The sequence below is a fragment of the Anopheles ziemanni genome, chromosome 2 (assembly GCF_943734765.1).
Source record: "Anopheles ziemanni chromosome 2, idAnoZiCoDA_A2_x.2, whole genome shotgun sequence".
In the NCBI taxonomy this organism is placed as follows: Eukaryota; Metazoa; Arthropoda; class Insecta; order Diptera; family Culicidae; genus Anopheles; species Anopheles ziemanni.
The window spans coordinates 68,084,392-68,108,610 of NC_080705.1; the positions used below are offsets into that span (position 1 = coordinate 68,084,392).

A 24,219-nucleotide genomic window follows, 5' to 3' on the forward strand; every position below is an offset into this window, starting at 1 on the left:
GACGTGTATGTGTGTGTTTGTGTTGCATCCAGGCTAAGCTAAATTGCATCCATTAATCACGTGGAAATTTTGCAAACGGAGCCGAATCCTTCCATGGGAGGCGCTAAAAAATAATTGCAAAACATGTTCCAATTATTTTTGTTCCAGAGGGTCGTTCGGCGAAGAAAAAAAAAGCTGTCATAAACAAATAAATCTCGAGATTATTAAAAGTAATTTCTGTGAATAGAACACACCCATCATGGACCTTTTTGAAACTTTAATGCGATACCGGGGCGAATGGGAAAAAAGGTTCCTTTTGTGCGAAGTTTACGAGACGAGAGTCGACCCTCCGGGGGAGCGATAGGAATAATTTAAACGATACGAAGGTCCACGCACACGCACCCTCACCGCATACAAAAACACGAGGTCCAACAACATCCTTATGCCTTTCCTTGTTACTGCTGCGCCCCGTTTCCCGTTGGCCGGGAAAACCAAAAATCCTCTCAACGGTCCACACACGACGACGACGACGACGACGACGACGTGTATCCTCGGGGCAGATAAGTGTATTACCGCCACTCGGCCGAGGTGGGTTTTCCCACTCACGAAGCTTCGTTCTCTCCCTCGCTGTTGCGTTGCTTTCCCGCACACGTTTTCCCGAGCTCTTCCAGAGCGAAAAGCTCCGAACGAAAAACACAGCAAACCCAAGCTGGCGCGCACAGCAGCCTGCCGATCCGACGGCTACGCCCTGCTGCCGCGACAGATGGCCTTGAACGTTTTTCCCGGCAGCACTGGTCCCCTCACACATCCCCCCACAGTTCTTCCGGGGCGGGAAGGATATAAAATAAAATCGCTTTTTAAAAAAAATGTGCCAAATTTTCACAAGCTTCCTCCCGTCGGTTCCCCGCTAGCGAAAACCGTCAGTAACCGATCGTGAAAGGACTCGAACTTGTCCACAGCGTGGACCGGAAGGAGCATTAGTGGCCCGGTGCTACCTACTGGTGGCGCTCTCGGAAAAACCCTCTCCACACTGGTGGAAAGTTTGTCAATAAAGAACGAGTGGAATATTATGCAGAAAAACGGTACGCTATCGGGAAACGGAAACGAAGGTGCCCATCTCGTGGTGCGGCTTTTCTCTACGTGCTGCCGGCCGTCCGTGGTGGTGGAAATGCCACACAGGCACCAAACAACCCGGGATGAAAAAGAAAACGAGCTTTTATGGCGCGCTGGTCAAAAATCACACTGGGGTGTCTATTTCGGTTTTTCTTTTGTCCCGGTGCACGGTGCGGTGGTGCGTGGACAGAGAATTTGACAAAATGACACTTGGCAGGCGAGTGTTTGTCGGGGGTTTTCCCAGCACGGTCCTTGCGGTATACGTGGGTACGGCCTAGTTTTCCATGGTGAGCAAATTTGGAAACACTTCTGAAATGTTGGATGTTCGTGATAATTTCACTCCGGGGCCAAACGCAAGACGGAAAGAGAGAGAGAGCTAATAGGACAAAGTTCTTTTTGCAGCTTATGCGGACACAAAGAAGGCGAACGACAAGTCCAAGCGGGAAGTGGAAAAGTTTGTTTGCACCGAAACGCCTCATTAACTGCTGGGACGGAGGCGCGTTTACTGGCATGAAATTTGCATGAGCAGAGAATGTGCTCCCGTTGGCGAGATTTTTTAAATGAATAATTCACCGATCAAGGTTGAGCAAATCAGCTCAAACGTATTCCCGGGCCAGGTCATGACGGAGGTGCGATGGAGTAAAGATACGACAGGACAACTCCTTCCTTTCAGTTGTTAAAGGAAAGAGCGCCTTGGCGCTTGATGGATGAGTGTAGGTTGTTTTCCACTTGGCAGGATGCTTTCCATGGTTGCTTTAATTTTCCTCCACACTTGCGCGACACCGCGTCATCCCGGGGAAAATTTTCAACGAGCAACGGAATTACAAACACAGCCATACTACTGCATAGTCCTTACGCGTTGTCTGATGACTCATGCGGTTTACCCAATTCCAAGCTTTCTAATCTCTAAGGCAATCTTCGCCGAGTGATTCAACTTTTGATGCCCATTTTGATGGCACTTTAAAGTAAAAAATAACCAAACCACCACAGATGCTGCTTTAGTTTCTGTTCGTTTCAACTTCAATATTGTCTGGAATGGAACAAAAAGGACCAACGTTGCCGGGGAAAAGGCAATAAAATGAAAACTACCACTCGTTACCATCTGCCGCAAACAAATAAGCATGGTGCAGTGTTAGGATACCGTCCGCTTCCGCATCCAATCTTGCCACCTCGCTTCATGCTGCAAATGCGAAAGGTGAAACTTTTATAGAGAGTCACATATGTGACCCCCCTTTTCTCTATCCCTTTGTAGACGATATTATGTCGGGCGTCTATGAAGTTTCTTTCCCGTCCCAGCTTCAGGTTGGGTGTCGTTTTGCTCACAAGCAAGGGTTAACTTTGAGTCGCGGAGGAGAACAAAAAAGGCAAAATTGGAGGAGAACAAAAAAGACAAGTGGTAATGCTGCGCATGTCGTGTTTTAAACCACAATCAAATGCAGTTTCACTAAAGCCCGAAGTTCAGTCGGGAGGAAATAAGACGCCCGGGAAGTCCGGTGACCCGGTTGGCACAGGTGCAAACAGGATGATTAACTAATCCCGATGCGGTGGTGATCGGTTTTCTTTGGAAGTGGCTTAAAAGCAGCCCGTAGAACATGTTTTAACATCGGGAGGTGGGGAAATGCAGTTGGAGCATCAATCGTGCAATTATTTATGTTTGAAAAAGGATACATTTCCTGGAAGAAATCCAAATGTGGCGGTTGTAGAATGTCCAGTGCAGAGAGTACCTGAAACGAGAACGAGAACAGAGCGTTGTTAATACACTTTCGATGAAGCCACCAGCAATAGCTTAGATTGGCATAGGTCCGCATTCTTCCTGTAATCCGAAAACTATCAATTTTAAATCCCAAACCCATCCCGACCAACCTCCAAAACCCTTCGGAGGCTATCGATCGAAGGCCGATTGACAGTTTTTTTTTTTAACTTGTGCTCTTTGGTCGAGTTCCCTGCTTTTGCCCTGCCCACACTCGACGCAGATTGACTGCTGTCAGCGGAATTGTCGGCAGTTCCGCGCGGGAAACAGGTTGACTCAGCAGATATTTAAAAAAAACCGCACGATGACTGGCAACGGGCGGCAGTCAGTACAGCTGACGATGCACCAACGAATGCACCAAAGCTTGCATCCCGGCTCATATTCGCGACACCGTCGTCGTGGCGTTAGGAAGCAATCGGTCAAATCGAACACAGTTGTGAGTCAACCCGGCGTGTCAGTTCGTTCGCTGGCGTGGGAACTTTGACATTAGCATAAGAGGAGATAGGTTCGCCCGTCACTGGTTACGGGTTGGAAGACAGAGGCTTTCTTCGAAAACTGCAGTAGATTTCCAGAAACCCCGGCACGACATCGAACTGCGTGGATTTTTCTCTTCCATTCCGAACAGAGTGCAATGCACGGAGGCCAAAAGTGCTTGCCGTATGACCGAGGACGCGTGGAGATGTGATTTTGAGGAAGGTTGCGCTGTTCAACACTGTTGCCTTATGTCGATGACATCGCGGTATGCAAAGAAGCTCGTGCGATTGATGTCACTTTGCGTGCCGTGTCGACACTCGGAATGCCATTCGTTCCACTGTATTCCTCCAGAGTCAATATCAATACCGTAAGTTTGGTGTAATAACAGCATTTCGTGCATGGCAAAGCGTGGTTCGTCCGCGAAAAATGGTAAACCAGTGGGGGTTTATATAAAAGAACATCTTGAGGATTCACATTTCGACACGTTTGCAAATCGGTTAATCTTGAAGGTGTTTTTACGATCGTTTTATCATTTATCTTTTTCACCAAAAATAATATTATGTTGTCAATATCACCCACTTCGAAACTACTGAATTACAATCTAAGTATTTGTTAATTAAATATTTTTAATATTGTTAGGAAAAACGAACGTTTGAATTAAAAATCACTTCTTTTTCGTCCTCATGAAACTAAACGTGACTATAGCAATAAGAAATATTTTTAGTAATATTGCACAGACCAATTTCCTCACACTCGTGTTCCAAGAATGTTATGTACCGATAAATGCAACGAAACGGATGACGCATACCTTCACTTGCGGCAGGTCATACCGACAGCCATGAGGTTTGCTCCCGCTTAGCTCGTTAACGAGATTTTCCGAACTCGCTAAGCGGCTTTGATAAACGAGTTGCAAATGGTATCAACTATGCCCAGGTATGCAGATTCCGTTGTCACTGGTTGCAGTCACAGTTATGTTCGCCTTCTATTTGCACGTGCCATCGCATAATGTTGACATTCGCTTAGCGACTCCGACCAGCTGCACCGCCGGTGTTGTTTCGAGAATTAATGATACACCCCGCACGAAGTAATATCGTGATTTATCCAATGCTGGATGGAAAAGATATTGGTGGTGGACAACGCGAAAAGCTCATTCCAATGCACCGGGCGCAATGTAGCATTCAAAATTACGACCCACGTTAATTGCATTAGAGCTGCTCGCGGTGTCGTTGGAAAACGCATTTACACCGGCCAAAAAATAACACACAGACACACAATTGCCAAATTTCGGAATTCGGTCGCGCACGCCCTTTTTGTCGCGCAGAACATAACAACTGTCCGGTTTGAGGGCCGCAGTTCCATAGCCCCTAACGAGCCTCGCATGCCATCATCCCCAAATCCAGCACAATGTTCAATTTCCATATTTTCACATGGTTAAACGACGCTTTCCGTCGTAACAACACGAACGCGCGCGCGCTCGCTCGCGTGTGTTTCGCATTCAGAACCATTTTGTGACCGTTCGTGACGTTTATTTTGCACATTTTGCCGCGCGAATTGTGAGCTTTTTTATGTACGGTAATGAATTGTTCCGCCACCGTGCGACACAACACAAACAAACAAAACTACGAGCGGGTGCATGTGCAAGAGTGTTGCAACCCTCGCGGAACGGTGCAAGAACTGCAACCCGGCGGAACTCCAACTCCTCCACCGCCATTGGAAACCACCAGAAACACCGCACAACAATGGCAACAGGCTCCCCTCCCCCCCCTTCCCCAGCGAGCGTTTGGGGTTCTATTCATTTTCAACGACATGGCGGACCGGCGTGAAAATGGGCACACAGAACGCCGGGGCACGGGATGCATGCATGCAGCATTTATGCAACGCCAGCCGTCCGGGCGGGAAAGCTCCGGGGTGGGAATGGGGAGGGAGGGCGGGAAAATGTTAAAAACATTCTAGCCCTCCGGAAATGGTTTATGATTTATATCGCAGTCGGAAGGTTTATTAGGCAACTTTTTTTTGTTTTGTTTACGCCACCCCGCGAGCTGCTGCATGCACACGGATCGCTGTGCTAGATGGTTGATAAGGCAGGGACGGATGAAAAACGGTGGCTGCAGCACCGCGTTAGCATAGAAGCATAAGACTTTTCCAGATTTCAACAGCGCGCCGGGTTTCATTACGTGTCTTGTGCCGAAAACAGAAACCTTGCGTTCTATTGTTCATCCGGATTTTGGTTGAATATTGCTCACTTGTCTTGCCATTTAAGAATAGGATGAATTTGCATAACCATCGCGGGGGATTAAAATTAGTCTTGCAATAATTGTGGATTGTTTTCTTTTTACCACCTTGAAGCTTAAATCGTTACAAAAGTATCCATTTATAATTTTTCAGTAAAAAGTGAGAGGAGTGTGAAATGAAACAAATAAATAATGGATTTTAGACTACAGTAGGTCCCCGTAGTATGCTAATGTTTGGGACCGAACACTATAGCTGGTATCGAAATTTAGCGGATTATTCTGCCATATCGTTTATACTTCATATTGAAGAGTTGACACTGAGAGGAAACCGCTTTTTAACATATCTTCTATCCAAATCATTAATAGTGTTCCATTTCTTCTATTATCTCATTACGCTTCCGAGTGGCCATACTGTTGATTGTGGTCGTTTTATTTGCCGAGCTACTTCTGCATAACCTTTTTCCTTGTTCGAACATCTTTACTGTAATTGTTATAGCACTTTTCTTCTGATTAATTTTATTATTTCATGCCATATTAATCGCTTCGTTATCGCTTCAAGATTACACAGCTTATTGGAACAAGAACCGACGTGCATTAATTCAGGCCGTGTCGTCGTTGCAGTCATGGCCTTTAAAAAGCTGTTTAAACTGCGTATTAAAAACTTCATTCAACCAAAAACAAAGCAAATTTGACTAATCAACAACGGTAAACGCTATGAGATGTCATTTGTAAAAAAAATCGCGTATATCGAGTATAGCGTACAGCGGGGTCCTACTGTATTTGTTAATTTCCCATCATTAAACCAACATTCTTTTCGTGTTTCAATAACAATCATATAAAGATAAAACTTTATCAAAACACAGGTAATATCAACTTGATTGTAACACTTTTCCGACTTACCGGCTCATTTTGTCGGAGATTAGTAACGCACGGAAGCTACATTATTTTAAATCGTACTCATTAGCGTCGATAACCCTCATCTTTTTTTAAGTGAGTCGAGTTCTAACCAGGGAAAGGAACCCATATATAAATAGCCGCTTTGGAAGGCTTCGGGTTAGTTTGCCTTGGAACAGGACCGGCTGGCGTCAAACGCACTTCTCGTAGGACCACCAGAAATACTGTTTGACCAACTTTTATCCCGCACACGCGGGCTGTCGTCTTGGTGACTTCTGGCGACGGAAATAGACACAAAAACCATGAAACCATGTTGGCTGAAATGGGTTTTACATTCGATGCGGTGCACAAAGCGGCCCTACAGCGACGGACTCTGGACAGAAGGCGCACACTTTAGGACCCTCTTCCTGCTTGCTCGATACGGAAACCCGTCCTTCCGGCCTTGACACAGATGGTAGAATGAGTAAGGCAATCGGGAGGAAATCATAGGAGGTGACCACAGGCTAATGCTAAGCAGCGTAGAATTTCACGCCACTTTGCTCCGACAATATATGGAGAATCGATTTCCCAGTGGATTAACACGTTGGACGATGATGACCGAAATCGATTTTTGATAACTTTACGATGTCACCCCGATTGCGCAGCGGATTGCCTCAGTAGAGTTTCTTTCGACCAACCATTTTCGCCCTTATGGGCTACACTAATGGCATGCGGGTAATTACTGCGGCCATTAGGGAGTGTGAGAAGAAAAGCGTGTATTAATGCGTGTTTCGTGTGTTACCAAATACCCTCGGACGAAGGATAATGGAAGCGTGTGCCCTTTTTTTGGTAGATCCAACCATGAAACTGTTATGCTTTTACAGTTCTTTTAATAACGCAACGAATCGTCCTTGGTTTCATCAAAGGATATGGTTGATTTGATTCACACTTTACGTTCTCATAACACATTCACATTGTGTTGGAAAATGACATGGACGACCATTTGACGATGACCCCGGAAAATCTATTTTCTAGACCCAAATCACAACCATCGCTAGATGTGTACTTCTCCGGGCAATTAGTGAAGCCACAAATTGAACTTTCCAGCTGACTTCATTTCATCATACTGCCATGATGAAATATTAAGAATCCAGCTGTACCGAGCGATTTGCAAGCGGCGAAGGTTCGTTACACAATCGAATTTCTCGAGCGTTCGAGCAATCGAATGCACGATGATTTCCCGGCGCATCCATCGCGACGAACCGGAGAGCCAAATGACGCCGGGTGCCTGCAATGGGAATCGGCAACAGTGGCAACGGTCGGCAAGCGACGGCAAAGGCTAATCGAATGCGGTCTATTTTCGGATTCATCCGAGCAGCATCTCTCTCGGTGGTTCCAATCCCGGCAACCATTAACCTAGTTCGTGATTCATAACTGATCCGTTTAGTTCCCTTCCATTGCGTTACACACCATGGAGGCTGGGTACCCGGAATTCCCCGCAGCACGATGAGCCGGGGGTGGGGAGCTGCCTCCCGTGGGCGATGCATTTTTTTTCGAAGTTAATCAATCAACCGATAGATCGACCCTTCAGCAGTCGAAAAGCCAATTGAGACCTTTAATTGTATGAGAAAAGTGATAAGCTTAAAGTTACTGCTTGTTAACGAGCAAAAGAAGAAAAAGGAAATACATTTGAATAAGCATTTCAGGGGCTTTTTTTTTCAAAACACAACAAATGTCACACGATAACTTTGAAGGTTAAGAGGTTGAAAAAGTTGGGAATACTTTTCGCTGTTGACCATGAATTTCTGCTGCCTTTCAACCGTTTTCAAAAAGCCATACGAAATAATAAAAATGCTTCCAGCAGAAAACAGGTAGCTCGAACTAGAACAACACGTAACCATGTCGCACAGAAGACTCCGGCATGCTGTTTTTTTTTTTTTTTTGCGGAAAAGGTTGCCTTGCCCAACACTGTTGGCAAAGTTGGGCTCGCCACGGCGACGGCGACAGAACACTTCCTAATTAAAAACTTCTAACACAACAAGCGCAGGGGGAAATAGCAAAGCGCGAATCTTTTTGCTTCTCGGGTCCGGGAAAGGAAAAGAAAATGGCGACGGTAGGTGATTACTTACGTTTTCATGCTTGAAGAAGCAGAGCATCTTCAGCTCGCGGAAGACGCGCTTCGAGGACACGAGCGACTGGAACACGTTGGGCAGCTTCTTGAGCGCGACCCGGCGTCCATCGCGCGGATCGGTGACGGCCCTGGAAAGTGGAGGAAGAAAGAACGGGAAAAACGGAACGGTTAGAGTCAGTGTTACGAGCAGGTAATTAATTGAAGCTAGTCGCACAAGTTCTCGATTTCCTCGAGTTGGTCACCCCGGGGATGGGAAATATGGTTGATTGATTTTGAAAAAAAATTGTTCAATACTTTCTTCTCAAGGTTAATTAACAGAACTAAAATATAGAACTAAAACAACAACCGTGAACAAACATAGGACATTCACTATTATAACAGCCTCGCCTGGTGAAGCACGTATTCTCCGAAGACACCGACCAGCGAGTGATGCAATTGCATTTCAACTTCCTAATTGATACAAACCAACGCGAACGGCGAACTAGCCAAGACGTGAGCGACCATCGTCCCCTTGCGAACATTCCGTTTCGAATTGTCACACACTGGGACGATGAATGGATGGTCAATCAACACCTCTTCCCGGCGGGCGGGCGGGGAGCGGGTGGGTGAGTTAGAGATGCGAAATTCCTTCACGATCGTACGAATCGAGGAGGTCGATCCCATCTGCAACCGAAAGCATTCAACTCCAATCGTGCTTGCGTGCAGCCGAAAGGAATTAATTCAAACGTCATCCGTCAACGGTGTTCGGGAGAGGACACGCACCACGGCCGGCAAAAAGGACTTCAACTTGTCACGTGCCGGGGTGGTGGTGGGACCTTTTGGTCGGAACGTTTGTGGGAAACAGTTTGTCGGTCATCGACGTCGATAGGAGTGTTCCAGCTGTTCGGGAAAAACGGAAGAGGTCTTAACGGAGTTCTCCTCTTCCAAAGTTCTTAGTTTAAGGTGACGTCCCCTCAGCAGTTCGATAAAACATCTTCAAGGTTGATTGGGCCGTTAATCAATATGAGAAAAATGTAACCTCTTCCACGTAATTTGCAGGCAGGCTTCACGGTAAGCAAATTATCATCGCCTAGAGTTGGCGCACGTTTCGGGCTGACAAGAGGCTGAGAAAAGCTCCAGTGTCGGAGGAAGGAGTTGCAGCACCGAGGCGCTCAGTTTAATTCAATTCCAATCTTGATGCACGTCACTCTCGTGCTGATCATGGCGACGCGCCCCGTCTAGTCGTGAGCACGGAGGACGCCGACGTCGACGTCGGTGAATTGCAGCCGGATGGATGTCAAACCGAGGCGGTTCTCAGCACCGCTCGGTGGGTCCTTTTCCTCCGTTTCACGCCAGGGCGAGCACCGGTGACGGTGTGGAACCGACCCGGTGTTGGGACGCACGCGATCATGACGACAACGTTTGGTCACATTTTGAGCTGGGAAACTCGTGGAAAACCCGAATACCGAGGAGAAATTGTCGGCAAGGGCCGGCCGGTGGGGCGGATACTGTAATGACTGCAATAACCTCCCGGTAAGGGGATGTCGTTTCGACGGGGGGGGGTTAGGGCAACGTCTTCCACTGGAACGTGGAGGAGAGCGTACGATGTAGTCTCTAATTTCATTTACACCTTTAATTTTCCTATGAACGGGCGCATGTGGCATGGGTGAAAGCGTTCCGTCACGGACCGTTGCGTGTTTCGAGCCTTTACCAACGAGTATTTTCCAGTGCGTTCTTTTTTGTTACTCTCCCTTTCTCCCTCCCTGTCTCCAACGCACCACACACGCACCTGTGAAAGTGAAGCATACATTGAAAAGGTAAAAACAAAACGTTCCGATGCCGGGAATCGGAACAAATCACCCGTTCGTTCGGGAGTCAACGTTAGCTGACGTGCGTGTGCACTCCTCAACTCCTGGGCGATGTCCGTGTGATGGATGACGAGAAAGTGTATGCGGTTGGGTCGTTTGCAACGTCCAAAAAAACATATTCTGGAAGGACCATCACTCACCGCCTTTGAAGGTACTCTTTTTTTGCCATTTACTATCTCCAAAGCGAATGTCTGTCGTCACTGTGGTGACCAACAAGAAAGACGCAGAAAGCCGGGGTTGTCGAGTGTGTCATCGTCCGACTATCATTGGTGGCAACAAGCCTCAGACACTAGAACGAGAGTCCTGGTGCTACTTTCCGTCTCGCCCCGGTGCTAACTACTCTCTTATCTAAGCGACTGATTATCGCCATCGATAACCGAAAAGGTTAGGAGCTATATTTATCCATACATCGAGCCGTCACCAAGCTACGGTGGGCACACGAACATGTAAATGCCACCGGGGACTTGAGCAACGTAGTTTATGTTTAGCTCCAATGCAATAACTAATTCGATTGTCGCACGGAGGAGCGTGATAATGAGAATTAAGGACGTTAAAAATATCATACCATTTGCGTGCGAAATCGCAAAACTTGGCCACACATTCCCTAACGAGTCCATACCAATCTCCAAAGGTTCATGCATCCCCGAGAGAGAAAGCACATGTTTTTTTGTTTAAAACCATTGCTACTTACTGATTTCCTCCTAACATCATACAACACGTTTTTTCCACATTTGGTAAACACTGGGCAAATCCATCACAGTTCGGTGGAAACGGATTGTGCCATCAAACACACAAGCATATGATGCATCCAACATTAATGAGGCTAGCTAATTAATAGCGTCCAGGCACAACGAACGTCCCGATTCCCTTCAGAATAGGTATGAACTAGTGTTGTGCGTACTGAGTAAGAATGAGTGATTGAGTTGAATCTTACTATTGAATGATTGATTTAAATACTAACGGATAGTTTTTGTTACTTGTTTTTTTATTTGAATCCTTCAAGGGATTTGAATCCCAAAAGAGTGAATGAGTGACTAAAAGAGATGGTAGTCGTCATAGAGATTTGAATCTCAAGTGAAGATTCGAATCCCATGTATGGATTCGAATCCCAAGAGTAAGTAAAAGAGTAATTAGTCGCCACACAGAGTCAAACAAATCCAAAAGTCTACAAATAGGGATTCGAATCCAAAACTGGGACTTTTCATACGAACATAATATGAATACACAAACAGTTAGAGATTCGACTCTCTGTGGTGACTAGTAACTCGTTTACCCATTCTTGGGATTCGATTCTCTATTTGGGATCCGAATCTTCATTTAGGATTCGAATCTCAATGACGACTCGCAACTCTTTTACTCACTCATTCATTCTTTTGGGGATTCGAATCCCTGTCAAGGATTTAGATCTCTGTGACGACTGATGACTCATTTTACACGTTTCAAATCGCAAAAGAGTGACTTAAAGATTCGAATCCTCGTGACGATTGTTCACTCTGATTCAAATCTTTAAAAAGAGTTGTTATTCTCATCACTAGTATGCACAGCGAGAGACCGAGAGAGATTCGTCATCTTGTACCGGCCTTTTACGTAACTGACCGCAGAACGTGACCATAATCCTTATGCCGGGCAGAGTCCACCACATGGGTGTCATCCTGGAGCGCCTATCAATAATGTAGGACAATTAGTATCGATTAGATGGACGATGGTTTCCGCAAAGCCAGCAGTGACGCAGAGCACATCCACTGAATCGAATGAGGTATGCGCAGATGGAGAGAGAAAAAGTCGTTCAGTGAAAATTCATTTCCAACCCGTGGTGGGACTTGCGCTGGAGTGTGTTGTTTTCTCAGCCATTTAGCATCCGCCCTATCCGTTAACGAAAGGACGTTAATCGGTATGAGATGCGCTCGGTTGCTGTGTCTCTTCCGTTTGGCGCCACCGTCGTCCCCCGTCGTGAATCTTTCCACTGCGAAGTCCTGTCACACCACGGAACGCGGGCTTATGACCCCCATTTACCTCCCTGGTTTTTAAACTTGTTGTGTGTGCGAAGTCTGGAACGACACCTCAAGACACAAAAGGCACGGAGAGACGGAGAACTACAAATGTTTGCTTTCTCAAATAAAACGAAAACCATGCAACTGGTTCTGCTACTCCCACTTGGGAATGTGTTTCCCGCTGCACCGCCCCACCGCTTCCGGCCCTTTTGACATCGAGGTCTGTGTTTTTATACTCCACTTCAACCGCAGAAGAATTGCGCTGCGGGAAGATGCAACCGTTGGGGCTTTGATGTCGGGTGTGCTGTGTTCGCTTCGCTCGGAATGCTTCCCCATGGGGTACCGAGGAGGGTTAGAGGGTCAGCGGAGGTGTGAGGAATCAAAGAAAAACTGCAACTGTGATACTGTTGTTCTTCGAGTGCTACTTCAAAGTGGGGAAGAGAATGTTTTCATCGACAGGAGGATGGCAAAGGCGAACGTGGACCACCCTTTTGCAGCTGAGCTGCAGTTGTGACTGGGACCATAGGAGAAGCAATAGTTTGTGGCATTCCATGGAAATTGTATGCAGCGGAGGCGACAGCATGATGCAAAAGCTACGAAAAGGCTAACATTCGAAAGTAAATCTTTTATGGAAAGGTTTATGCTAGAAAACGAAATCAACTGGTAGAGCAAGGAAAGGTTGGAATCTGGAATTTCCATTCTTAGAAACATAAAACGCAAATAAAATAGAAAAGATATGCTGTACTACAGTTACAATAAATTTATTTACATCTACTATTTGAATTAAGTAACTGTTTGCCAATCGAAATGCTTGTAATATTGTTGAAAAACAAATGTTTGTGAACAGGGAGGAATTATGCGCATTTGGTTTTTTACGACACAAAAAAGATCTTCCTTCTACAAGGTGAATCCACCCCATCTATTTCCAATAAAGCAGCAGAATGAAAATCAATTAGGATTAAACGCAAATTCCATCTTCACTCACGGGCGGTACGTGCGATTTAAAAAGTGGAGCGCACTAATTTCGAGACCGTTCGAAAGCACTTTTCCCCATTCTATCGTGCCATCAAAAGGCGAATCAGTTTCACCAGGCGAGAACCGTGACTTCGTTCTGTCTTCGTTGAAAACAAATTCAACTTTCTCTCTCTCCCTCTATCTCGCGGGCGAAACTACGTGGTGGCAAATCAATTTCAAAAGTATCTAGACGCTTTTTTGGGGGACTGAACGCGCAAGAAAGAATGCAAAACAAACCCCAAATCTGATCCCGGGGTTGTCTCGGGGAAAAAACAAAGCCTGGTGGGGGGAGGAGGAGAACTGAGTCGCGAAGGATGAAGGTGATTGAACCTTACGCGATCGTCGCCGTCTACGAATGTCGCGTGTCCACCGCGAAGGAAATGCAGTCACCGCGCCGAGCGAGATGTGATTCACCCAAACACCTAAAACGGCAAACGACAAACGACAACCGAAAGGAACTGACAAAAAGTTGACATAAAAACCGCAGCAAGGTTCGCCCACGCGAACGAAAGTAGGATAGCAGCGGGTTACTGCTTTTTGCCATTTTTTTCGAGTTTCTACGACTGCATTATCATCATCATCATCATCGCCATCTCCATATCTTTTGTGTGAAATCTAGTGTTTGCAAGTAAACATCATTTATTTTCAAACGTTACTGGCATCAGATAGAATCATTCAAAAACATTTCTTGATTAACTGAAAAGAACAAATCGCCTGATATATGAATTTCGTTAGCAACAATCCAAGATAATCCAATGAACCATTTGTGGTTTCACGAAAACCTCCAAGGATTCAAAAAACCATAACAATTCTTGACGTCATCAAGACGTCTAGTCTAGTTGTGCTTTACACGTGCGTGTGGATATTAAAATAAAGTTCACCAGAGACGTGTGCGTCGTTTTTGGACCGATCGGAATGTAACAAGGAATTCACCATTTACGTCCGGTATTCCCCCGTTTCCGCTTCGGTTACCGGCCCGAAGGCTCATCGGGAGGTTAGCGGTCGCAAGAAAGAGAAAAAAATTTGATTCCCATCAAGGATGAATCGTGGGCCAAGTTTGACGTTGATAGCCAAAAATAGAATCAGGTTTAGCCGATGGAAGGTAAAAAATAAAATTCAACAAAAAGGATAGCTGAACCGCATCGCAGCCTCAAAATAGAACCAAGGTAGTCGAACCGAAGATTAGTTGTGTTCTTTTCGTGTGTAATTTGGTTATACTTTTGAAGTTTGATTTTTTGCACCTTTACAATCGATATTAGTCAAAGCAAATTTGTGGTAACTGTTTCAATGTAGAACGGGGTTTCCAAATAGCGAGCTTGTTTAATAGCTTTACGAGTGCCTTGTCTTTCGTTTTTTTTAGAGTTCTATAATTCAGAATCAGATTCATTTCATTGTTTTAGAGCTTCATGAATCTTTTAATGAGAGATACATTGATCCCAAAGATTGATTAATGTTAAAAGAACAGAAAACTAAAGACCAAACAACTGGGGAGAGAGACCTGCTTTCTTTTTTGGACGCATAATCCACGTCAATGAAAGAATCATGAAGATTCGTGAAAGATCCAGGGAAGATTCATAAAGATTCATAGAGATTTCGAAAGATTTATCAACGTTTGAAAATTCGAATCCCACAAGATTTATGAATCAATCTGAATGAATCTTAGGTGAAAGATTCATAGGAATGAATCTCGCCTCATCAGATTCATGAGGCTCAACATTAATTTCTTTGGAAAATAGGATTAAAATAACAGTCTCTCACCAGACGTCTGTTTCTTAATTACCGTAGAAGCACCATACTTGGCGCGGGTCCAAACTTGGCGCACTTTCTAATATTTTCTTCGATATTATACTATTTTCAAAACATTTCAGTCTAAACTATACAGTCAAATATTTGTTAATATTTGTACAATACATCCGCATCAAAACATGTTATTGGTTTTTAGTTATTGAATGTATATATAATTAAATGAAAAATTCTATCTCACAAGTGCGCCATTTTTCACCCGCGTTAGCAACGCTGCTAAGGAGTGGGTTCAACTGTTTCCAATAATTTATACACAAAGGAAAAATTATTAGGAATTTTTTTTTATCAGAAACTGTTAAAACGTAAGTATTTTCAATGAATCGTGGTTAAATTCGGCGTTTTTTAAGATTTTTATGCAAATTTTTAAGCGCATATATTTTGCGCCAAGTTTGGCTCACAGTGTTCCTAATTATTCACCGTGGAGAATATGACTGTTTGCGCTTCTAGATATTTTTGAATCATAGAAGGCTTTGATGAATGAGATTTTAAAAGTTAGCGAATAGATAGTTTTATTTTCACGAGAGAAGCCAAAGTCCGCTGCAAAAAAAAAGCTAAATTATTTTTGTAATTGCTGTTGAAAAGTGTTTCTATTGTTTTAAGTCGACTTTTGAATAAAGCTGTTGAATTAAATGAATTACATTCATTTTGTTGTAAGTGCGCCAAGTTAGGAACACATCGCGCCAAATAAGGAACATTGCAAAAACCGTGCGTCAAGTTAGGAACATAATGTGCCACACAAAGAGTTTCTGAAACTTGAAGAAATATCAATTTAAGAGTTTCTTGCTTATTTTTCTTATATTCTATGGTAGTTAGGCTAGCACTGTGCAAAAAATGGTATGATTTGACCGAACATTGATTTTGTTATTCAAAGTTTTATGCAGAATTTCCTTAACTGCGCCAAATATGGTACATCTACGGTACCCGAGAACAGAGAGAAACGTCAGAAGAAAACAATCCAACAGTATTCCGAATGAACAAACAGAAGCCGCCGTCATAAATAAGCTTTCGACAGTTCATAAACAGCTCGCCGGTGACCAACCCCGGCCCCGACAAAAAAAAGGATACTACCATTCCCTTCGACCAAACGAGCGTGTTCGCGGCGTATAGGAATGCCCTTTGTTTGGTGTATGTGTGTGTGTGTCCTGTCCACACCTTCATCGGTCAGCGATCGTAAAGCAGCCTATGGAAAAGTTATTTCACCGGATTTTATCGGAAAATTGGTTGCTTTCGTCCGCGAGTGCGAACACCATTTTTAAAAGGCGTCGCTAATGCAGTTGGGTGGGGGTTGTTGGGTTACAGGAGGAGGGTGCTCCTGGTATTCAAAGAAAACCCGACCTCTGAGCACAGCTGTGCACAGCGACGAACGCTGAACGGAAAACCCGGGCCTACCACGTCGGAGCTCTGGAGAGGAAAGGGCGCGTTTCATTTAAATTCACTCCAACGGCCGAAAAGTTGATAGGAAAATTTATTGCAAGCCGTTGCGCGTGGGTAGCTCCGGTCGGCCGCTAAGTAAGTCGTCGTCATTCGGGAAAAAGGGGGAGGGCATAAAGGAAATTTATAGTTTTTCAAAACATAAGTTACGTCAACTAGGGTTTCTTTAAGTACTCGATTACAGGAATGGTGGTTAGAAGAAGTTTGGAAAGGATTTTTAACTTTGAAAAGTTAAATGTCCATCAGGAATCCTTACCCCGGGGGCGGCAACATGTGGGTGGACAGGCAAATGTATTTAAAGCGTCGTCAACATTTACTTCAATCAAGGATAAAACACGTTTCCCGGACGGTTCCACGTGGGCGCTTTCGAGTCTCTTTTGCGCCGTGACTTTTACCACGCCGAAGCAAACTACTATTTCTCCCGTTTCCGACATTGTCGAATGTCCTTCAGGATGGCTCGAGGGGCAGTCATTTCCATCTGGAGCACCACCTCTGCCCCCCCTCCCACCCGGGAATCGATGCAGCATCACCGACAACCAAAAGCAAACCGCTGGAAAGAGTCCCCGATCATGAAAACCCTCGTCGAAAGCCGGAAGGACACTAGAACAAATAGTCGCACCGTCAGCTCCGCTCCGGCTCAAGGAAACGCGGACGGACATGTAAGGCACGCCCCGCTTCCGGGCTTTTCCCGCCCTTTCCCTCCGATTCCGGCCATCGTTGACTTGCGAAGGAATGTTTCGCCATCTCGTCGTCCCGGGTTCGGCTCCTCCGCGAATACATATCGACGTAAAGTGGGGGCTTGGTACCGGTCGGTGCCAATGTCTTCCGGCTACCACAGTCAGCTACGAGACAATGTTGCCCAGACAAAGCGACCCAGACACTTCACATCGCTCGTCCGCTTATTTGCCCATAAACAACGGGACGAAGACGTTGAAGGGCGCGGGCCGCACAAGCTACACCCGAAGTCAGCACTCGATTCGTTCTGATTCGACTCGATAGCCTGCGACACTTTATTACCCCTCATCGGGGTAATTGCGCGAGGGTCACGGACGTGGACAGTTTGCGCGGACAAAGAAGTCTTCCAAACGAGGCTGCGTGGCGAAGAGTTCAGGAACAATTTATGCTCATTGTGCTAATTGATAGAAATCAGATGACTTTTTACAAGACGGAAAAATGGCCGCAAAGGTCGGAAAACGGGTGTCCATAAATAGGAAAAACAGACCGACGCCCAAAGAAACAACGTTCCACCTCGGTTCTAAGCAAATAATCGTGCAAGTACACTCCCAAATTAATTCAGCTAGTCATTCACAGAGCGAGCATGTGGCAAATTATTGTCCGTACGTCCACCACCTTATCACAAAACTCTATCTCCAAGCCAGCTCCACTATTTCCCCGGCCAAAACTGTCAACGGCAAACCTTGCCCATGGGGAAAGCTGGCGATGTTGCGTAGGTTTCCATTGGCGTTGTTGGCAAGGAACTTGCGTCACCGGCGACGAAGCAGCAGCAGGAGGGTGCCCTCCATTGCGTCCAAGGCGAAAACGATTTCCGTGAAGTAATTTCCACGGATTTTCCCCCCCACGTCACCGCGCCATAAAACCGCCACGCTTTCCCTCTTCCCTGGCCCCGAATGGGAATGGCATTCTTTGGCACAAAGACAGGACGGCGTCGTCTCGTTGTCGTGTGTCCCTGTTGGCGAAGTCGTTTTGCTTTCTTTCGTCGACTCCTCGGACGCGGCATGAAAAGGAGCGTAATGATACGAGAAAGCAACCGAAGGTCAGCTAGAAGGTAGTGCGGTCCGTGTGCGACTCTGTTTGTCGGTATTAATTTTATCTTCTTCAAGGCTACATTACGACCGGGGAATCGACGGGAGCGTTTCCGGCTAGTGTGTGTATGTGTGTGTGTGATTTTTCTCCTTGTGATAAACTAATCAAAAAGCTACACACGAGCGGATGGAAGCGTCCCCGGGTTTGGGATGATAAAATTGAATTAGTCAACCAAGGCCGGTATTGCATTAAGATGCTTCGTGGGTAACAAAAGAAGCTGGAGCCGGATGATAAAACGTGTCCGGAAAAATCCGTGCTCCAAGCGGGGCATTGACAATGGGACCGCGATCAACTACGTCCGCCGAAAAGTCAAAGGAAACCGGAATAGAACCATTGTCATGATTCGATCGGCCATTTTCTTTCCGTACCTCGAAACAAATACTTTTGTCTAGTGCGTTCTGATTTCGTTGTATATAATTGAACCCATTTTCTTTGCTTTTTCCTTTAAGACCGACAGTTCGGTGATCATCCATTTCGACAACGGGAAAACGCTGGATGGATTTCAAACGCACCGAGTGACAGGCGGAAACACAACAGAAAGCGTGCGGCCGCGACAGGACAGTTGAGGAATTCGTGGAAATTATCTTCAATCAGCGCGTTCAGTCGCTTGCGACATCCAATTCCACCATTTTCCCGTGTTCCCTTCGCACCTCGCACCGGAAAACCGTACACTATGCGGGTGTTTCCATTGCGCTTCTAGAATGGCTTCGAATTTGAATTGCAAATCGGTGTAAATTTCAAAGAGCTCAAGGAGGAATTTTCCGGAAACCGCTCGCCCAGACGTCACTGCGCCCCGGCCGGGAAGGAAAAGCACTTAATGTAACACCTTCAACCCTCGAGCCGTCTGGTCGTCCGGAAAACATTCTCGGTCCAAATGGCAAAGGTTCGGGGGAATGGGGAGGATTTGCGTGTAGTTGCGAGAGCAAGGGAAAAATGATTCGTGTAATTAATTTTCGCTCGATGTTAATTATCTTTTGACACGTTAGCCGTTAGTAGCTCGGACTGGAGATACGAATGCGTCGGGAGGGTTTTCCATCAAAAAGTGAACACATTTAAACGAGAAATAATTAATCTACACTTAGCGAATCCTTCATCAACACTTTAATCAAAAACAATTTGATGAAACATATTAAAAGTATCACATGACTAGATTTTAAAGTTGATCATCTTGTTATGATTTGTTTATCCTGTTCTTTCAGGGAAACTAATGCATTTTCCCGTTTGTTGATATATAGATTGTTACCAAGAACAGAAGAACGCTTCCGGGAAGTTCCGCAGAGAAGAGATGAACTTCGTTTACATTAACAAATATGCTATCAATTATAAAAAATGTCTGGCACAGATTGGAAAATATCTCGCGGGAGATGATGGAAAGAGAACTATAAACAAAAGCGCTGAGCAATTTAACATATTGCTGTATTATTTCAACCAAAAAATGATATAGAACTACTAGCTGGCTCGATTACACATTTTTGGAACGACTGGTGAAATATCAAACGATTTTACACTTTTTTATGACTCTATGCTAAGGCGATTTTGGCCACGGGTGAAAAACACTTCCAAGACATAATGAAAGTAAAATTGTACGCATTCCTTCCCCTTTCCCATTGTGGGCAGGCGAAGGCTGCGCACCTTCTTCGGAAGACCCAGGCGGCCACCGACGCGGAACCAACCGGACGGGTGAGAAAGCAGAATAAAGTTCCACATTCCATCGGCATTACGCACCTCTCATTTTCCAGCGGCGCGACGACGATGCTGCGTGATCCGCAACATGTTGGCGCGGGTGTGTGCTCGTTTTTTGCTCCCCTTCGTTCGTCTCCTGCCCCTCTCGTTGGTCCGCGGTGCGTTGATTTGCATCGCGGGTGGGAATCGCGACGCGCCAAGACAATGAAGAAACGCACAAAACCCATGAACATGCATAAACATTTTCACTATCGACGCGCTTTCGCACAACTGGCGCCCGTGTTCGATTTTCTCCAGCTTCTCCTTCCCCCGGGGCGGTTGGAGTATGATGAGGTACGCTATGGAGATCAGTTCGCACCGAAGCGTGGTTTAAATCATCAACGCCAAAAGAGAGTTTTCACGTGCGACGAGCAGTTTCCATTTCAAGATAAACAAAATCAATACGGTAAACACGCTAGAGAGAATGATGTGCCGCAAAATGTGGGCCAATTCCACGTGCTCCAATCGGTTCGTTTAAATGCGCGGTTTTAATGCGGCTCGCAAAGCTCGTGATTTAACATGTGCTTGAAGGATGGGTGGGTGTTCGTAGAAATGTTGATGGTGTCGGGACCACAAAACCGTACCTTTTGAGTAATCGTTTCCACGGAGCAGTGGAAAAAGTAAACGAAGTTTTCTTCGTCTACCCATAGTGGAACTTTGTTGCGAAATTCATAGAGATTTAAATTCCCTACAACAAATAATCCTTTCTACACAGAACCAGTCTTTTTATCTTTTTCCAAAACAAGCTTGCAGCATACTTGGTTGTTCTAGGAAAACCCTCATAAATTACGCCCATCCCAGGCGGGGGAATAGATTTGGCAAAACATTTCCAACGAAGATCCTCTTCATCCTCTCGGGGAACATCGCGATAACGAACATTCGATTTGTCGTCCGAACCGCCTTTTTCGCACTAAACACTCTCCGAAGGACTTGAGGTGGTTCTACGAGAAATACAACCTCTTGTACCTCATTTATGTAGGGAAGGAAGCAAAAAGAAAAAAAGCTGGCCGCGTTAGTATCGGCACCGAAAATGTTCAGTTGGGACGAAGTAGAGGTGGGGGGGGGGGGATTTTCCACCGTTCGCGGTTTCCACGGTCTCGGAGGGCGGTACCATAGTAGCCCTCGAAGTGGATCGGTTGACGGTAATCGGTTTTCCTGGTTCTTGTCATCCGAGGGAAATGCCGTTCTGGCCGGTTCGTGACAAAGCGCTCAAGTGGGAGGGAATTTTGGAAGGAGAAATTGACGATTTCCAATGTACGGACTCCGGTCCGATGATGCTGACTGTGTCAGGTGTTGGGTTTAAAAGGGAAAATGCCATGCCGAACATGTAACCCGCCAGGTGTACAAACAAAAACAGAAAAGGAAATTTGTTTTACCGACGGTTCCAAAGGTGGATTGCAAAGGAAATCGTTTCCACACTGAGGTAGAAAACGAGCTCGAGTCGACAAAAAAAACGAACATAAACCACAATAAAGTTAAAAAACGTTCCAATGCCTCAAGAAGCGTTCAAAATTGCTACTAACAATGACCAGCTGACGGGAATACAATATGTTAAAAATGAAATCATTAGGTCTAAAAGAGAAAAAAGGAACATGAAAGTAATCATTAGCATTATTTCCAAAATTTTCCTACTCCGACCACAAAACAGTTGCCATGCACAGGACACAGCGCACAAAAGGATAATAAATAACTAAATGATACTTTCCACTTCCCGTCATGTGTTATGCGGCCCCAGAGGGGAAGGAACAAGAAAAACGTTGTAAAAAGAATATATTCCCCCCGCCTTCGGTTGCGCTCTAATGCGCACACAAATCCCAATCCCAGGCAGGCAGCCCCCGGAGCCCCAATACTGTCAATAACCTCGTCACTTTTAGCTCGAGAAATCTAAAGTCTCAAGCGTCTGCTTCAAAGCAGGCAGAGGAAAAACGAGTCAGTTCTCGCGATCAGCTCCGTTCGTCCGCGTTCCCGCGGATACATATTTATGAGAGTCCGTCCGTTGGTCGACGAAAAGATTTGCTGCCGATAAGTTTCCCGATTTGACGGTAGTTGGTGGAAGCAAACTAACGCCGAAGACACATACACACACGCGATCTGCCTGCGAGAACTCCGCGGGAATTCGCTAATGGAGAAGGAATCACTTAGTTTGCACTCTTGCGCATAATTTTGCTTACCGCAACATAATGATGATAGTGCTGGATTTGGTGGCTGACTTATTACCTATTTTGTTTCATTCATCACCTTCCTTTTTCTCTCTTCGAAGCTTCTAGAAAAGTCAAGAGTGGTGTGATACAACTTTGTTTTTGAAAAATTGTTTAATATCATTGCGTTTAAATCCAACACCGGCATCGGACAGTTTGTAGTCACCACAAGCGTTGAGGAACAAATTGCTGAAGCCATTGCAAACCCTATAAGGAAAGAATAACTTCCAAAATAACACCGAGGTAAAAGAAGAACCTGGCAAGTTTTTGGCAAAACGATTCGCAAACTTGGGTCGAACTTCTTGCGCAGCGTTTGATTTTCTCTTTCTTTTGTCTGCCCAAGGTCTACAAGTGCAACAGCTGTCCCCGGGCTGTCTTTGTTCCAGGCTGTCGTTTCGATGCACTTTTTTTTTGTTCTGTGGCAACAGCCTGCGGTTAAATTATGTGGGCTTTCAACTCCTTCTGACGCTCGATCGATCGTTAAGCAGCACGATGTAGCTGCTCCTTGCTAGTTCTTATCCTTTTTCTTCTGCTGGTGGTTGGTGAAAAAATGGTCCTTCATCCTATAGCCTTCCTCCTGTTGTGTGTGTTGCAGCCTTCTATGCTCCATTTTTTGTGGGGTTAGCCGCATTTGCTTTGTTTCCGTTGCTGCTGCTGCTGCTGCAGCAAATGTATTTGGCCCCAAAATCAAAATCAACTTGACCAGACCCGAGACTTCGGGTTGCAGCATCGGCATCGGGTCAACGACCGGCGACGTTAGTTGGGCCTTTGGCTCGTCGTTTCCATCCCGCAGCGTCCTGCTGGATGCACGGACACACACCTCTGAACTGGAAGTTTTACACTCTACATCCTATTGCTGAACGTCGACAACGGGAAGGTTCAAGCGTTTGCTGGCAAAAGTCTGGATGGATTTTCAAATACACTTCCTCTTCCCCTGCCACTGATGACACTTCGGTACATGCCATAATCACACACTCACACTCGCCTTCCACGGCAATAGGAAAGCGAGTGTCGGCAACTAATCAGCACTGCAACCGGTGTGTTGACTGTTTGTGAATTAGTTAGTAAAGTTTATAATCACATTTTCCAACCATCCGGATACTTCCCCGGCAACGTCGAGTGGCGACAGTTTTCCATCCGGCATGCCGAGCGACGTTTCTTCGTTAGCTTACATAGCGACGGTGCCCCGTCATCATCCCACAACATACACTCCTTTCCTCCTTTACGCTCGGGGTTATCGAATCAAATTCGAGAAATTGAGGATAAAGTTGGACAAACACACACGGAGCGTGTGGAAAGATAGAACTCGATGCAGATGGAAGGCAGGGCAGGGCAGGGGCGAAAAAACGTACACAAACATTCAAATGCATTTTCCCGTGCACGCTGGGGTGCAGCAGCGATGATGATGCTGCCGCACGCGAGAGCGATTAATTTACGAGCGCGAGCTGCGATGTGGGGCGATAAAATTACTCGGAACTGTCGCATATCGGCGCTGTTTAAACTTTACCGAGCTTCATTTAGGAACCATGAAACCAGGTGACATCTGATTGGAAACACTTTTAAAAGGGTAAACAACACACATTTCCTTACCTCGTTTACTCTCGTATAATTATTTTACTCGAAAGCAAACGGAGCTGATTATTTTAAATTAATTTTAATTCCCCCAATCTGACGTTAACTTCCATGATACACAGGGACCAACCTGGTTGGGGAACCTGACTAAAACAAAGTATGTAAAATTACACAAACCTGAGAAAAATGCGTCACCAAAGATCTGGAGAGCAAGCTGTCCGACTAATTTCCATTTGCAAGTAAGTATGAAACGCCGTGAAGGTAAA

The 24,219-nt window shown here is 45.5% G+C and overlaps 1 protein-coding gene across 2 annotated transcripts in view; it reads right to left on the reverse strand.

Moving 5' to 3' along the window:
* The window catches only part of LOC131281819 (serine/threonine-protein kinase NLK), a 69,092-nt gene that overhangs the window by 9,237 nt on the left and 35,636 nt on the right, over positions 1-24,219 (reverse strand). For both annotated transcript variants that reach the window (XM_058311173.1, XM_058311174.1), the window contains exons 2-3: positions 8,550-8,679; positions 2,761-2,816 (exon numbers count right to left, since the gene is read on the reverse strand). In XM_058311173.1, coding sequence (XP_058167156.1) covers positions 2,761-2,816; positions 8,550-8,679 — 186 coding nt within the window. The remainder of the gene's footprint in view (positions 1-2,760; positions 2,817-8,549; positions 8,680-24,219) is intronic.